Source organism: Mesoplodon mirus (assembly GCF_964341445.2).
Source record: "Mesoplodon mirus genome assembly, chromosome: 3".
NCBI lineage: Eukaryota > Metazoa > Chordata > Mammalia > Artiodactyla > Ziphiidae > Mesoplodon > Mesoplodon mirus.
The window spans coordinates 193,773,570-193,789,192 of NC_138978.1; the positions used below are offsets into that span (position 1 = coordinate 193,773,570).

General features: G+C 34.8%; 1 protein-coding gene across 9 annotated transcripts in view; it reads right to left on the minus strand.

Annotated features, from left to right (window-relative positions):
* Positions 1–15,623, minus strand: part of KCNT2 (potassium sodium-activated channel subfamily T member 2) — a 354,895-nt gene that overhangs the window by 82,109 nt on the left and 257,163 nt on the right. For all 9 annotated transcript variants that reach the window (XM_082615038.1, XM_082615036.1, XM_082615040.1 and 6 more), the window contains 3 exons: positions 13,619–13,838; positions 10,913–11,018; positions 6,808–6,980 (listed from right to left, as the gene is read on the minus strand). In XM_082615038.1, the coding sequence (XP_082471164.1) occupies positions 6,808–6,980; positions 10,913–11,018; positions 13,619–13,838 (499 nt within the window). The remainder of the gene's footprint in view (positions 1–6,807; positions 6,981–10,912; positions 11,019–13,618; positions 13,839–15,623) is intronic.

The window sequence follows — 15,623 nt, forward strand, 5'->3', positions numbered from 1 at the left end:
ACTCATCTTTTTCCACTCTAAAGAAAAATAATGCTCAGTGCAGTGAAGCATAAAAAGAAAACTTCCAAAGACTATCCCTGTTGATTACATTCCTACCATCAATAAATTACTTCCTAACCATTTTAAGTGGCCCCATATTACTACCTATTATAAATGTACCACAATTCATTTTTAAAATCCTCAATTATTTCATTTATGTTATTTTCACCTTTGTGCTATTAATTACTGGAGTTACAAGCTACTTCCAATATCCTGCTATTATAAATGTTACTCATCTGGACATTTTTGGATGACTCTTTTTCTAGCATTTGTTTTTATCATTTACCCCAAAACATTCATAAAACTTTTCACATTAGTGAATCACACGTTACAAATTTTTTAAAGCTCATGCTGTAGGTTGTTTTCAACAAACATAATCATATACAGTCCCACAGTGGTCTTGGCTAGTGCCTACCAGTTCTTCTCTTTCTGGGCACTGCTCTGCATCTTAAAATTAGAGGGGGTATCCTCACTGCTGACTCAAGACCCTCCATGTCTCTTACCCACCTCGTGATTATAGAAGAATACGTCAGGATACAAGTGACACAAGACAGGGACAGCACTGAGATTCTGTGGTGCTTTGAAAGATCCTTTTGACTGCATTTTGGGGGTTATTATTTTGTTTTATCTCTCTTTGCTCCAACATAGTTCCAGTCAGATAAAGTGAGTAGCTCAATAACTTGTGTAGCAGAGTTGGGTCCATAATTCCTCATTATTAATTCCAGAGCGATACCCTGTCTGGAATAACCTCCTCATTTTAAAAAAATTCAGATTATTTCAATTATTTACACTATCTTTGCTGACCATCTGTCCACTGTAACATATCTGTCTTCCAAAGTCTTGCAACAGTAGTTAATGTTATTGAATAATTCAACCTAATAAAGATACCAAAAATTTTCCATGTGATAAGAAGTACTGGGGTCACTAGTCCTTACATTATGCCAACTCTTCTGTTAGAGCTAAAACTGAAGATTTGGCCTTTGTATTTTTTTGTTTTGTCCAGTAGAAATCATTCAAAGTATGTAGACATCAAAATCATTGCCTTATATATTCCTAAAACTCATGAATCTTACTGACATGCAATTCTGCCACAAACATGTATTTACAATGCACAAACAATCTTTCAAATCCTTAGAAATTAACATCTGTATTGTGGTAGCATGGTTCACCCTTACATGAATCCAGCTATGTTACAAGGCAAGGCAAGTCACCTGAAACCTGGTAAACATATAATACTGATGGAGCATATCTAATGTAGGGAGTTTAGTATGCCATACCATGCAAAATTTAACTTGTATAACAAAAAGATCCATCTGATAATGGTGGTTTGAAAGGAAACCTGAAATATGAAGAATATATCAACTATACGTTCATATGGATTATTTTGGCTCATTTAAGTAAATCGGCAAAGGTTTTGATGGCACTAAACTGCTTAGTAAAAAAAAATGAGCACATCCTTCATCAGAGTCCTAACTGTAATTCTATTAAGAAACATGACTATTTTTGAGTCTAAATATCTTCATTATATTTAAAGTATCTTCATTATTATATAAAAATTTTCATTATATGCAAATATGAATTAGCTAGCTATTGATAGGAAGTTAAAAATTTTGAGAAATTGCATGGATTTGCAAGTTGGATATCATTTTTTCCCATTTAACTAATAACTATAATGAACTTAATTTTTTTATTTCAAATTCAAGAAAAGAATGCAATGAGAGTTTATTTTGCTAGCATTTCATAATTCCACTTTTAAGAAGTTTATTTCTCCCCTAAAACTATAGTAGTAGCTTAATTTCAACAACTTGAAATAAATTTCCCTTTTTTTGTTAATTGGGTTTTCACAGAAATTCTCCCATCAGTTTAAATAGTGACAATGTCCTTCTCTTGAGTGGTAGAAGGGGGAAACTGACATTTCCTCACTGCTTTTTATGAGTCAGATATTGTACTAGTGCTTCATATACATTATTTTATATACTTGCAAAATAACTTAAGATAAATGTTCTACTCATTTTATAAATGAGAAAATTGAGGCTTACAGAAATTCTGTAATACGCAACAGGCCTATCAAGAGGGTAAACTTAGATCTTATTTCAGATCTGTATGAGTCTAAGGTCTGAATGTCTTTAATAAGGACCCTGACATATCAGACAGTTTATCATTATTTTTGAAATAAGCTGAACTGGAGCTTACTTGTAGCTATATGTGGAAAGAAGATTGATTTAGTAAAGGGATAGTTTAAACAAAATGTTGTAAAAATTAAGAAGATAAGGCTGGATCTTGTACTTTAACCTTGTGTAGCTTTGGGTAATATATTTCAAAGTGTTTGACTCTCTTTCCCATGTCTTATATGAAATGGTATCATGAGATGATTAGACAATCTTTAAGGGTGAGATGGTAATCAAACTATTTAAAATCAGTGTGCCACAACAACAGGCCAAAGAGAACAGATGGCCAATCAGTCAGAAATGAGACCAGCTCTAATGAACCAGTATCAAGTGTAAGATGTTTTCCAATGTACCCGGATTTTATGTAATTACCATATGAAATGGAGAAGGCCTTCTATTTGGAAACATTGTGAAGACTTATTTTGACATATTATGTATGTGAATATCATAAATTTAATTTACATTTTTAAATCCCATATTTGTGGCATCTGTTATTTGTTTCTGGTATATTGAATAAATTGGTCGTCAACTAAATTTCCTAAGTAGCCATGTATTGATATTATTTTCAGCAATGCTCATGTGCATTAAAATAAAGTCAAACCCCACTAAGCTAATAATTGTAGAAGTGTGTACAATTATTAGTGTGCAAATTCTTATAACCCAGAAGTATTTTAAAGAAAACATCATATTTCTTTGTAGTACTACAGGATAGACTGAAAAATACTAGCCACAGCAGAGAAACAAGTATCTCATTGTTTAAAAAAAAAGAAGAGGATTGCATAAAACTTCCTGGAACATTATTTACTGGTGTTTAGTGTTTGCTTCCTCATTCTCAATCAAAGGAACAGAGAACAACAAATAAAAATGTTAGATACCGTTTTCGGGAAATGCACAGGAAGGTGATAAATTTTATAGCCCTAGCTTTCATCCCAACACTTTGAAAAAAAGTCAAACCCCATTAAAATCATTTAACAAACAACATCATGTGAATAGCTAGATTCCAAACTGTAAGTCCTTAGGAAAGCAAAGAAAAAAATTTAATGCAAAATATTCTAAAGTTAAAATATTCTTGTTTCTAAAAACAATTGACAAACAATGTATTTTTGCATATATCAAAAACCTGTAAGTAAAGTAAGGTCACATAGTTGAAAAATCAATGAACTATGAATTGCAGAGAAGGTTCTAATTCTAGAATTGACCTTGGAACAAATCATTTAACTTCTTTGGCCTGCTTTTTCCTTTCTATGAAATAAGAGGCAGTGGTGTAATCAAGTCACACAGATTGAATTCTTTAAATGTTATCATTGTAATTCGTAAGCTTTGAGATCTTAAGCTGCTTGGTACATCTTTCTGAGGATAAATCATCACTATATGACATGGATATATTTTTTATGGAAATACAATGTGAAATAAAGGTTAGGTATCTACTATGATGATTGCCATGTAGTAAGTGCTCAACAATTATTACTATAATAAGCAGAGGATGGTGGTAAAGAATATTAATTTTATTAAATAGTCACTACAGTATTATTCAGATAAAATATTCTCTGATAAAAGCTACATCTATATTTATATTGAAATACTGACCAGTTTGCCAGTAACTAAGAAAAACAGTCTTCAGATTTTTCTGTGATTCATCAGATTCAGGAATTAAGACTCTAGAAATAACCACTTGATTTTTATAATTCTAATATACAAACCAATCAATCAACCATTGAGTAACTGGGCATTTTGGTAACCTGTTAATTCAAAACCAAACAGAAAGAGGCTGATTTAGTTATGGCAATTCCAAAGTCTACACCAGGTACACAGGTTAAGAAATCCTAGCTCCTGCCACCTGCTCATTGGAATAATAAGGGGGAGAAAGGGGGATTAGTGACTGAGATAAGATTACTCAGCACAACTGGATATGGAAAAGGAGTGGAGCCCGTCTCCATTCCATGGAGTAAACTCCACTCCCAAATTTGACAAGACTGATTCTTTTATTGTGGTTTATATGGAATGTATATTTGGTATTCACATTCAGATTTCTCACATTTCACCACATTTTCTAGCTCACAGCTCCCCAAATCCTTGGAATTTCCTGAGTGATAACAGCAATGGGAGCATCTTTTGTCGTAATATTTGGTCTCTAGTCCTCAGTTCCTGAAATCACTTCAGAGCCAAAAAAGTTGAAATGGGTGTCTTGTTCTTCATAACAAGCCCCTTTCCAGGACCACTGGGTTTAAATTAATGAGGTTCCTTTTGGAAAATACCTAAGGATGGGGCTGTTTGCCAGGGAAACTGAAGTTCCCACCTGAATAGAGGGTTGGAACTTCAGTCCCACCCCGTGATTTCTGAGGAAGGGGGAGGGGCAGGAGATTGAGTTCAATCACCAATGGCCAATGATTTAATCAATTGTGCCTATGTAATGAAGCCTCCATTAAAAACCCAAAAGGATGGAGTCTGGAGAACTTCTGGGCTGGTGAACAGGTAGAGATTTGGTGATAGTGGTGCCCACATAGAGGGCATGGAAACTCCATGCCCTTTCCCCATACCTTGCCCTGTGCATCTCTTCCATCCAGTTTTTCCCAAGTTATATGCTTTTATAATAAGGTGGCAATCTGTTAAGTAAAATGTTTCTCTGAATTCTGTGAGCTGCTCTAGCAAATAACTTGACCTTGAGTAGGTGGTTGTGGGAACCCCCGATCTATAGCCACTCAGTCAGAAGTACAGGTAACAACCTAGACATGCAACTGGCATCTGAAGTCCAAGGAGGGGGTCACTGAAACTTCCAATCTATAGCTGATCAGTTATGGGGTGATAACCTGGCTTTTGATTAGATTCTGAAGTGCGGGTGGGACAGTTTTGTAAGACTGAACTTTCAACCTGTGGAATCCAATGCTATTTCTGGGTAGATGGTGTCAGAAGTGAGTTGAATTCCCCCAGAACTGAGCTGGTGTCCTGAGCATTGTTTGCTGGAGGTGTGGAGAAGCCCTCTGACACACACATACACATTGAAATCAGGTACAAGAACCCAATTAGGAGATTTACACATCAGGACAAGAAATTTTACCTTGAAATAATATAAAGCAGGTGAAAGGATAGTTTTTACCCTTTGCTTTATCATAGGGCTGCTGTAGGCACAGTGCCACTTCTTTCTTTCCAAGCCTCTTCCTATCTGCTTCTCTGTATTCTGGGGCCTGAGTTGATCCACTTTGATCCAAGCCATCCGAGATGGGAATGCTCTAAGTCAATCAGCTTGTAAATACCCCTGTCTTAAATTCATCTTTAAGGCAGTGGACACACTACACCATAAGCAAAAAGAGCCAAAATTGGACACTTCTGAATTCACATAGTTGATGAGCATCTCTCATGTGCCAGATCTTCGTCAGTTTCTTAGAGCCTCCTACCAGAAAAGTTCCAGAATAACGGATATATCCCAAGGCCTTGGAGGTGCTTTGCCACCATACTCTATCACCCTAGCCATCCAGTAATTCAACTGTTATTCTCCTAAGATTTGTTTTATTAAGTTTTTATTTCCTCTGACATTGGGTCCAAGTTTTTGTTCCCCTACACCTGCCCTAAATTTATCTCACCTTTCCTTGGATGCTAAAGTGGTATCAAAAAATCATTGAGTCATCAGACCTGAAAATTCTTCAACTGAAACCTCTAGAGGTGTGCTCAAGTTTTAGAGTTGATTACCATTGAGATACTGACTCTAAAACAAGATGAGTCAATCAGTCTCTTGATATTCATATATTCAGAATAAATAATGTCATGAAGTTACAATATATTAGGGAGATACCTCTGTTTTGAAAAAATTCTTTTGATAAATTTTAAAAGCAGAGACAAGGCAGCAGATTTTGACCTCATTTGGTTTACCCTGAAATTTGCATCACTTTAGAGTTTAAGAGGAGAGTTGGAGGATTCTAAAATATGGTATTGATTTAAGGACCATCTGCTACTAATCTGAGTCAGAGAGAGAAATATTGCAATTTTAGTATACAATGGATTTGACCACAGCATTTAGTGATGTATATTTGTATTTGTATAAGGATTTTGAAATGTTTAAGTAGTCTTATTTCACAAGACTATATCAATGAAACATTTTCAAAAGAAATGAACATTGTAAAGCACAAACTATTCATGTTATGTTACAGAATATATGTTTTAACAGTGGAAGAATCATAAGAACTTATGATGATGTGTAATGGTATGATATAAAATGGATCATTAATATGCTTCTCTGATAATTAATGGTTCTTCACAAAGACAATGAAACTGTCCAGTTTTGGCAGAGATTTTCCAGGCTAGTTGATTAATTTAATAAAAATAACTATAATTATTTCAGTGGCATGTTTCCCACTGGTAGAGAGCAATGACCACTTGCAAAAATAGTTTTAAATAAACGGCTCAGAGTACTCCAGTGATGTTTTAAGTTGTACTTGTGAAACACAATCATATAAAATGGTTGTTTTCTGCCACAGCACAGAATATATCTCTCAATGAAGCATGTGCCATAATGTATCTGATTTAAAATATTCTAAGTAAATTAAATTATTTTTGATAAAATATTAACAAATTTTTGTCTTGTTTGTACATTTAAAAATATACTTACGGGTTATCCAATAGCAGTATTACGGGATTAAGTTCTTTCTTTGGTCTATAATATGCCCTGAGAGGAACAATAAAATTATACAATCCATTTCCAGCTGTTTCAGCTGCAACTATAATTAGCTTATTTTTGAATCCATAGGCTTTTGCGTCCTCATAGTAGTTATGCTGGCAACTCTAGAGAAGAAAAATTATACAAAGAAAGGCCATTTTTATACTCCACTAATGTTGGGTAAAAATATTTAGAAGATCTGGAAATGTGAAATTAAGCTAACCTAGTAAATCCTTTGTTTTCTAATAAATTTGAAAATAGTTACATTTTTTTATGCCCAGTTCTCCAGCCTGAAGGTGTGCATGGACAAGACAAATCAATTGCAGGTATGCAGCTTGATTTGGGGAAGGAAAAGGCAGCAACACAGTGTACACATGTTCCACTGCAAACTGAAACTTGCTGCCAGATGACATCTGGGTATCAATATTAAGGAATCATCACAAGGTATATGTATATCAAAGCATCATGTTATATACCTCAAATATACAAAATTTGTATTTTTCAATCATACATCAATAAAGCTGGAAAAAAATAAATAATCTGCCTCTGACTTTATTTCCAGAAATAGAGTAATATTAAAATTAAATAACCTTGGAACATTCCAAGTATGCAATACCAAAAGGGTGGATATCGATATCAAAAGGGAATTTTTTTTTTTTGGTTAAAAAACAAAAACAAAAATTAAAAGAAAAAAACCCTAATTGTCTAAATGTATACATGAGCTGGCAAGATAATGATGCAAATACTCAAATGTAAAATACTAATGTTAACAATAATAACAACAAATTACCAAAATGTGTTTCCTGAGGATATTTTGCTATTTCCTAGGAAGCTAGAATTTACTGGACTTAGCATTATTAAATCAAGATCCTTTTAAACAAAATTATCTGCCTGGAGAATTGCTTTAGTGTTCTGGTTTTTTAATCTTTATATGTCTTTATGAGGGTTTCTTTTTATTTGGGTTGAGATTTGTTGATTCTCTGTGGATTCATCATCAATTCTGGAATGTTCTCTGCCTTTATTCTTTAACAAAAAATTACAGAACATTGTTGGGAACAAGGTACTTTGAGTCAGCAGAAACAGTAAACAACAGAATTAGACTCACAAAGATTACAGATTTCACTGTTATAAGACTCAGAATAGAAAATGAGTGTGTTTACTATGTTTAAAGAAATAAAAGAGAACATTCAAAGCATGAGCAAAGAACAAGAGGGTATTTAAAATATTCATTTAGATGTTTAAAAAATTGCATAGACTCTATTCAGGAGCTAAAAATATAACAATTAAAAACAGAAGCTCAAAAGATAATTTAAATTGCCCATTTGATGCATCTGAAGGGATCAACTGTATGATTGAGTTGAAGTAATTACTCAGAATACAGAAAGAAAAGAGAAAGTAGTATGGAAAAATTAAGATACTTGGAAGATAGTGTGAGAATATCTAATACACATTTAAATAGAATACCTGAAAAAGATATGTGAGAATCAGCAAGAAGCACTATTCACATAAATATTGACTGAGGATTTTCTAGAATTAATGAAATATCCAAATCCTCAGGTTCTGGAAACCCAATGAATCCTAATCCAAATAAATAAAGAGAAATCCAGTGTCATACACATTGTCATAGTGCAGAACAGCCAAGACAACAAGAAGATCTTAAAAGCAGTCAGAGAGAAAAGAGAGCTTTAACTACCAGAAACACAGTTTAGAACAATGGCTGACTTCTCATCAGCAGTGTGGAGCACAGAAGGTAGTAAATAAAATCCTAACAGGCTAAAAGAAAAAGAAAATTCAGAGCCTGGAATTGGACACCCAGCAAAACTATTCTTCAAGAAAGAGGACAAAATAAGGACATATCTAGGGAAAGTGACATTGAAAGAATTTACCACTAATAGGATATCATTAGTAGAATTTCTAAAAGCTGTAATCACGGAAGTAGGAAGATCAATCAAGAAGGAAGGATTAAGGCATAAGAAAGAATGGAGAAATGGGGAATGGTAAAGGAGAAGGACAGGCAGTCTTCACTGGAAGTATGATTGGAGAATTACTACTATAAACAGGATATGAAGCCACATGAAATTAGGTCACTTACAGATTGTGGAAGGAGAAGGATGACAGGCTGAGGCTGAGATTATTAAGAACTTCATTTTTATGAGATCAAATGAGGTAAAAGAACTAATTTAGAAGATTTAGAAGTAGTTCAACTAGTAAGAAAAAAAAAAAGAAATAGAACAAGCACAAAACAGGGAATTTAGTATTGATAAACCTTGACCAAAAAGGAGCCTGCTGATACTGATGCAAAACGGACTGGGCAACAAAATACCTGCTCACAGACTTCATGGACACAGTAGGATTGGCTGCATAACCCCATCTGCTAATCGCAAAATGGGCACTGATTTACAGAGCAGACCACCACCTCCAGCCAGAATAACGCCACCTAAAGAATGGATAACCCCAGATGTTATCGGCCAATCAACGATACTCGGAAACATCGCTTTTTTACCTTGGTAAAGAGACAACTTGTCTTTTGGCTTTAAAAGACTGTTTCTCCTCCAGCAAGCCTCATCTCTGAAAGCTTAACTTTTCCTGTATCAGGTTCCCTTCTTGGGAATTAGTGGAATCATTTCGACTCTTTGGTTTCCCAACATTACTTTCATCTTTGTGTGTTAAAAAGTAAAATGCCACCAGATGTGAACACAAGCTTTATGGGACCTAAAGCTTATATTATTTTGGAAATCCTCTTTAAGGAAAAAAACACAAAAGTCATACATAAAAAATCAGTCACAGGTTTTGGAAGGGGCCAATACACGAGAAGGGTTCTGAAGCTTAAGATGCATCAAGGTTACCAAAGATGCAGAGCGAGCCAGCGCTAGAAATGCTGTGAAGCAGGAAAGTAAAACAAGGACTGACAAAAAATAAGGCATCGAGAGATGGAACTGTCCATTTTAATGAACCCAAATAAGCATCTGGGAGCAGGGGTAAGTGTTCACAAAAAAACTTTAGGAAGATAGAGGCAGAAATTTTCTAATGATCTTCCTCAAGAGTGACAGCAAGAGTCAAGATTCATAATGTTTATCACATGGAAAAAGTAATAGTAGTAAAAATATTAGTAGTAAAATAGTAAATAGTAGTAAATAGTAAATAGTAGTAAAAATATTAACAAAATGTATTAAGTGCCTATACATTTATTACATTCCTGGCACTGTGAAAAGCTTTCTCTATGCACGAATTTATATCATCTTCACAAGAACCCTGTAAGGTTCATATTAAAATTACAAGCATTTTGGAGATATGGAATCTGAAATTTAATGATAATGTTATTTGTCCAAATGGCTGAGCCTGTAAGCAGAGAGCTGGGATTTTAACTCCAGCTAACTCCAAAATATAAAATAAAGGAAGAAATTCCTGGTTAGAATTAGTGGCACATTTTAATTTCTGGGAGATGGGGAGTTTGAGAGTCTTCTTTTTATCTGCCCTCTGACTCATGATGAAAACAAATTCTTACCCAGGTCATGTCCAATGACCATACTGTGAAAGAGAAAGATTCCTGCTTTCTTGGAATCTTTCTGTTTTGGATGGTTTCTCCTGAATATCAAGGCAGGAACCAAGAACTACTGTAAAATCTTTAGGAAAGGGGACATTAAGCAAGAGACTTCCAGTCTAATAATTCAGTAATGAATTATGACTAGTTAATTTCACCATGTCAAGCGATTCCACTTTGAGATTTGAGGCAAAAATGTCTAGTAAAATAAATAGAGTGCATCTGGCCAAAATGATCTTGGGAGACCCTGGTTTGAGGCTCTGGCATCTTTGTTTTTCTCTTTGAAACAAAGACTGACCAACTCGTTGGCTACATTAGTAGAGGGTAAACACTTGGGTAATCTTTAGTGCAGTTAAGAAAGTAAAATTCACCACTTTATGTATTACATTTACATTTGAAAGATAATATTCTTTTAACATATTTTAGTCAAAAGACTATACAAAATTATTTAAATACATGTAATTACACAATGCCATCATTTTAGTTTTACGGAAAATAACAGCAGTAAGTGCTTACCTTGTCTAGTCTTAAGCAGCAAAATGGCACTTTTTCATGAAGGAGATGACAAAAAGTGGGTGAACTTCCTATATATGGAGAGTAAGGTGGGTAGCCTTTAGCATATCTGTAAAACAATATGAAATATTGAATTGCCTTGAATTAATGCAGGCAAAATCAGACAATCAAGTTATAGCCATGTTCCTCTACTTTGATAAAGTTAGATGTAGTAATTATTTTTCGGGCCTCTCACTGTTGTGGTCTCTCCCGTTGCGGAGCACAGGTTCCGGACGCGCAGGCTCAGCGGACATGGCTCACGGGCCCAGCTGCTCTGCGGCATGTGGGATCTTCCCAGACTGGGGCACGAACCCACGTCCCCTGAATCGGTAGGCGGACTCTCAACCACTGCACCACCAGGGAAGCCCAAGATGCAGTAATTCTTTATTTTGATATGGAAATCGTTTAGAACAGGGCCCATGGACCTAATCTTGCTCATCACATGGTTTTGTGAACTAAAGTAGTAGTTTTAATATTTTTAAATGGTTGGAAAAACAAGTCAAAAGAAGAATAATATTTCAGCTCGTTAAATTTAAATTTCAGTGTCCAGAAGTGAGTTTTGTCAGAACACTGTCATGCTCACTCATTTTATGTATTGTCTTTGGGTGCTTTCATGCTTCAGAAACAGAGTTGAGTAGTTGGGGCAAAGACCACATGGTCCATAAAGTTGGAAATATTTACTAGCTGGTTCTTTCCAGAAAAAGTTTGCCAATCCTCAGTTTAAAAGATTTAGACACATTTTAGAAAACAGTAATGTTAATCTTTACAAAATATATTAAAGCAAAATGCATTATTATGATTCACTCTATCACTATTCATCAGTCATGGATGCATAACCGAAAAAGAGTAAATTATTTTAGATTGATTAAATTATTCCATTAGACCCACACAAAAGCCAGAGTTTTTGCTGGAATCATGCTTAAATATTATCAAAGATACTCAGTTTATTTGCTGACTTTATAAAAATAGTCACATTGTGGTTGTAAAATTTTCAAAATGAAACTATCAAAAAGTAGCAGCACAAATGAAAATTAAGAAATAAAAGAAAATTTAGTAGAGGCAAAGTTATTTTATCCAATATGAAAGCTCTTTTTTGATAAAAAAATTTATCTTTCAAACCAAGAAATTTCATATCTAGTTATTCCAGACATCATTAGCTAGGATGGTAAAATGGAGACATTTTGAAAATTTAGAAGTTGATAGCCCCCCACCATTACTTCAACATCTTTTTCATTTTTCTAGATATAAAAAAAAATTCCACCTCAGTTTTTTCAGTACATGTAAAGAAAGAATTTGTATCACACCACAAAACACCATTTCTAGAAATATACTGGTGGTCAAACCTCTTCTTCTTCCTGTCAAATATTTCATAAATCTATTTGAGTATTATTAACTTCTTGGAGAGTGGCCTTGTCTTCTGTGGGTATGTGTAAGTTTCTTGTAATAAATATTTTAAAGTGTGAAGGATTAACAGAAGGATTTTTGTAAGTTTCAATTATATTTCAGTTCATTTTAGTTCAGTTCAACATTGATTGAACTTTTATTATATGAAAAATATTAGAAGTGTTTGAATGATGTTACCTTTGCCACTATGACCAATACTACACCAAATAGTATTTAATACTCATTGAATGCTTACTCTGCACAAACCATTGTCCTAAGCACATTACTCTGTTATCTCAATTAATCTTCATGTGAACACTATTTACAGATAAAGCATTGTGGGTCAGAAGATTTAATCAAAGTCACTTGCACACAACCAGTATAAGGTAGAACTGCCATGGGACACAAATTCCTTCAGACTCCACTGTTAAGACTGTTGAACACTGTGCTTTCCTCAAGAAATGCCAACAGGGATTCACTGGTGGCACAGTGGTTGAGAGTCCGCCTGCCGATGCAGGGGACACGGGTTCGTGACCCGGTCCGGGAAGATCCCACATGTCATGGAGTGGCTGGGCCCATGAGCCATGGCCGCTGAGCCTGCGCATCTGGAGCCTATGCTCCGCAACGGGAGAGGCCACAGCAGTGAGAGGCCTGTGTACTGCAAAAAAAAAAAAAGCCAACATAATATATGAATACGACAAGTAAACAAACTCTACTGTAGGCTAAAATGTGATTAATAGCTTAAACATTGATACTATCTGTTATGGAATCTTAGTAAAGAGAACTAGTACTTCCTTTATTCATTCATTAAAAATATTATTGATGTATCCTGAATAAAAATGGTTGCTGAATGCTGAAATAAGAGAAGCTTAATGGAAGAAGCTGTATTAAATGTCATTGAATAATTGATTGAACTTCAATATGGAAGTGAAAAAATAAATTAGAGGTAGAAGGTACATTATAATTCAACAAAATCATATAATTATGAAAATACAAACTGTATCCTTAAAAAAATATGTAAAATATGATATAGATTATATCATGGAAATGCTGATTTACCTATTTTTTTCTTTAAGGATAAAGGATAATACAGAGAAAAATGAGGCTGTCAATAGCTGTTGAAGCCAGAAATTTGAGGATTTAGGATACTTTATCATAAAGAGAGATACTGTCTAATAGGAAGGGTGTTTTGGTGTAAGCATGTAGGATTGATTCTAGGAGGTCCAGAAGGGAAGGATATTAGTTTTTCATGGCAAGCACAAATCCCAGTAAATCTTACAAACATACTCCACATTTGAGGACATTTCTTCATCTGGTGTAGTTTCATCTTCTGATTGATCACTTAGAAGATCACATGTTTGAATTGATGACGTATCTGCAACCTCTAAAACGGGAGCAATGCTGGGTCTTCTGACTTCTTTGTTTCCTTCTGAAGGAAGAGACAGAGTATGGCCATGGCCACCTGCTGACCTACAGCTTGTGTCTTGCAAGTCTATGGCCACAGTACCTGGAACAATGAGACATGAAAATCCATCAAAGCATTTGCCACCTAACCTATAGGACCTGTCAATCATTTAATGATCAAAGTGAGATGAAATACAGCCAGTATAACCAGGAAATATACTATATATTGTTTATCCTTTAATCTCAAAGGTTATTCATTTCTTTTTAATATAGGTATTTTTGTCCACATGGATAAAAAAATTTCTGTATTCGTGCAAAAGTGTATTTGCTGCAACCAGCTCTATAGTATGAAACATAAGATTTGTGAAATCCTGAAATACTTAGAAATTTAAGTTAAAAAAGTACCTTGTTTCCATCTATATTTATTTAAAATTAATGAAAAAAATTTAGGCCATTTCCATTTTGTGGGTTTCTCATTATATCTTTTTCCCCCATTTTGTTATCTTTCTGTTACTGATTTATAACCGCTTTTTTACATTAGAACCATTAATGTTTATGTTTATTCAACAAATATTTATTAAGTACTCTTTGTGGCAAGCACTAGTCTAGGCACTTGAGATATGCAGGGAACAAGGCAGACAAGGTTTCTACACATATGGATTTATCTTTAAGATAATCGAGTGGACAAAGAAGTGAAAAAAGTCATTCCTGATAATGCTAAATACCATGCAGAAAATAAAACAGAATTATGTGATCGGAATAGTGGGGATGGGAAGCGGGAGGAGGGATGAGCTCTTCACTAGGCGATGAGAAAGGCTACTCTGAAATCATGACATTTGATTTTTTTGACCTAAAAGAAAATCATGAGCACAGGAGCCACTGAAATACCTTGGAGCAATAAGAAGAGCGAATCTAAATAATTTAAGGCTTTTGAATTCTTGGGATACTCAAGAAAAGAAACAAATTCCTTTGAGATTTTTAATTAACATTTAAAAACTAGTCTAAACATCAGTATATGGAAAGTGGATGTCTCTCCCCTTCTGGAAGAAATAATCCAATCTAACGGATAAGTGCCTCCATATTTTACGATCACTCACTTCATGTATGCTCTTATGGATAGCCAGTCATCATTCTGAAAGCCCTTAGTCCTCATTTCATCTCTTTCTTCGAAGCAACTATTAAAACACTCTCCATTTCTTTCAGACTTCTGTCTGACCTTGCCACCTTCTTCACTATAACAGCTTGAGTTTGTAAAGGGGTGGGGGGGGAGAACCTCATGGGTTTTGGCATCTCAATGTTTCTGAGTGTGAAAGTTGATAGAAACAAAAGACTGGGGAGAACATCTGGGTATTCCTCAACATTGAAATGTGGGAGGTTAGGTTTTAGAGGCTAGTACCTCTTCACATACTATACACAACACTCAGATTAGAGGGAGGGGTAGGCTAGTGTGTCTACAGTCAACAGGGAAGACTCCTGCGAGGGGCCTGTAAGAATATGTCTAGAGCTTCTGTGCCCGAGGAAAGGACGTGATGACCAGCAGTCAGCAATTCCAGTATCTGAGCAGAGACAAAGACAGCTGGCATCAGAAACTGTACACTCGGCCAATGTTTGAGCACCATAAATAAGGATTAATTTATAATTCAATCTATCTTAGAGGGGAGATGGGGATCTTAGAAAAACTGGCATTGACTTTTCCACTAATCAGGTGACTGGATCTGATCAAACAGAAAATTTTATAAGGTTGATTTATTGAAATAAAGCCATATGATATGATTTACATCTTAATACTATTAATTCAAATCCATACTTATGACATTTATCCCCTGCAGATGACCATGTCGTCTAATTCAGAGAGAAAAGAGAAGTTACCGAAGAAGAAATCCTTTAA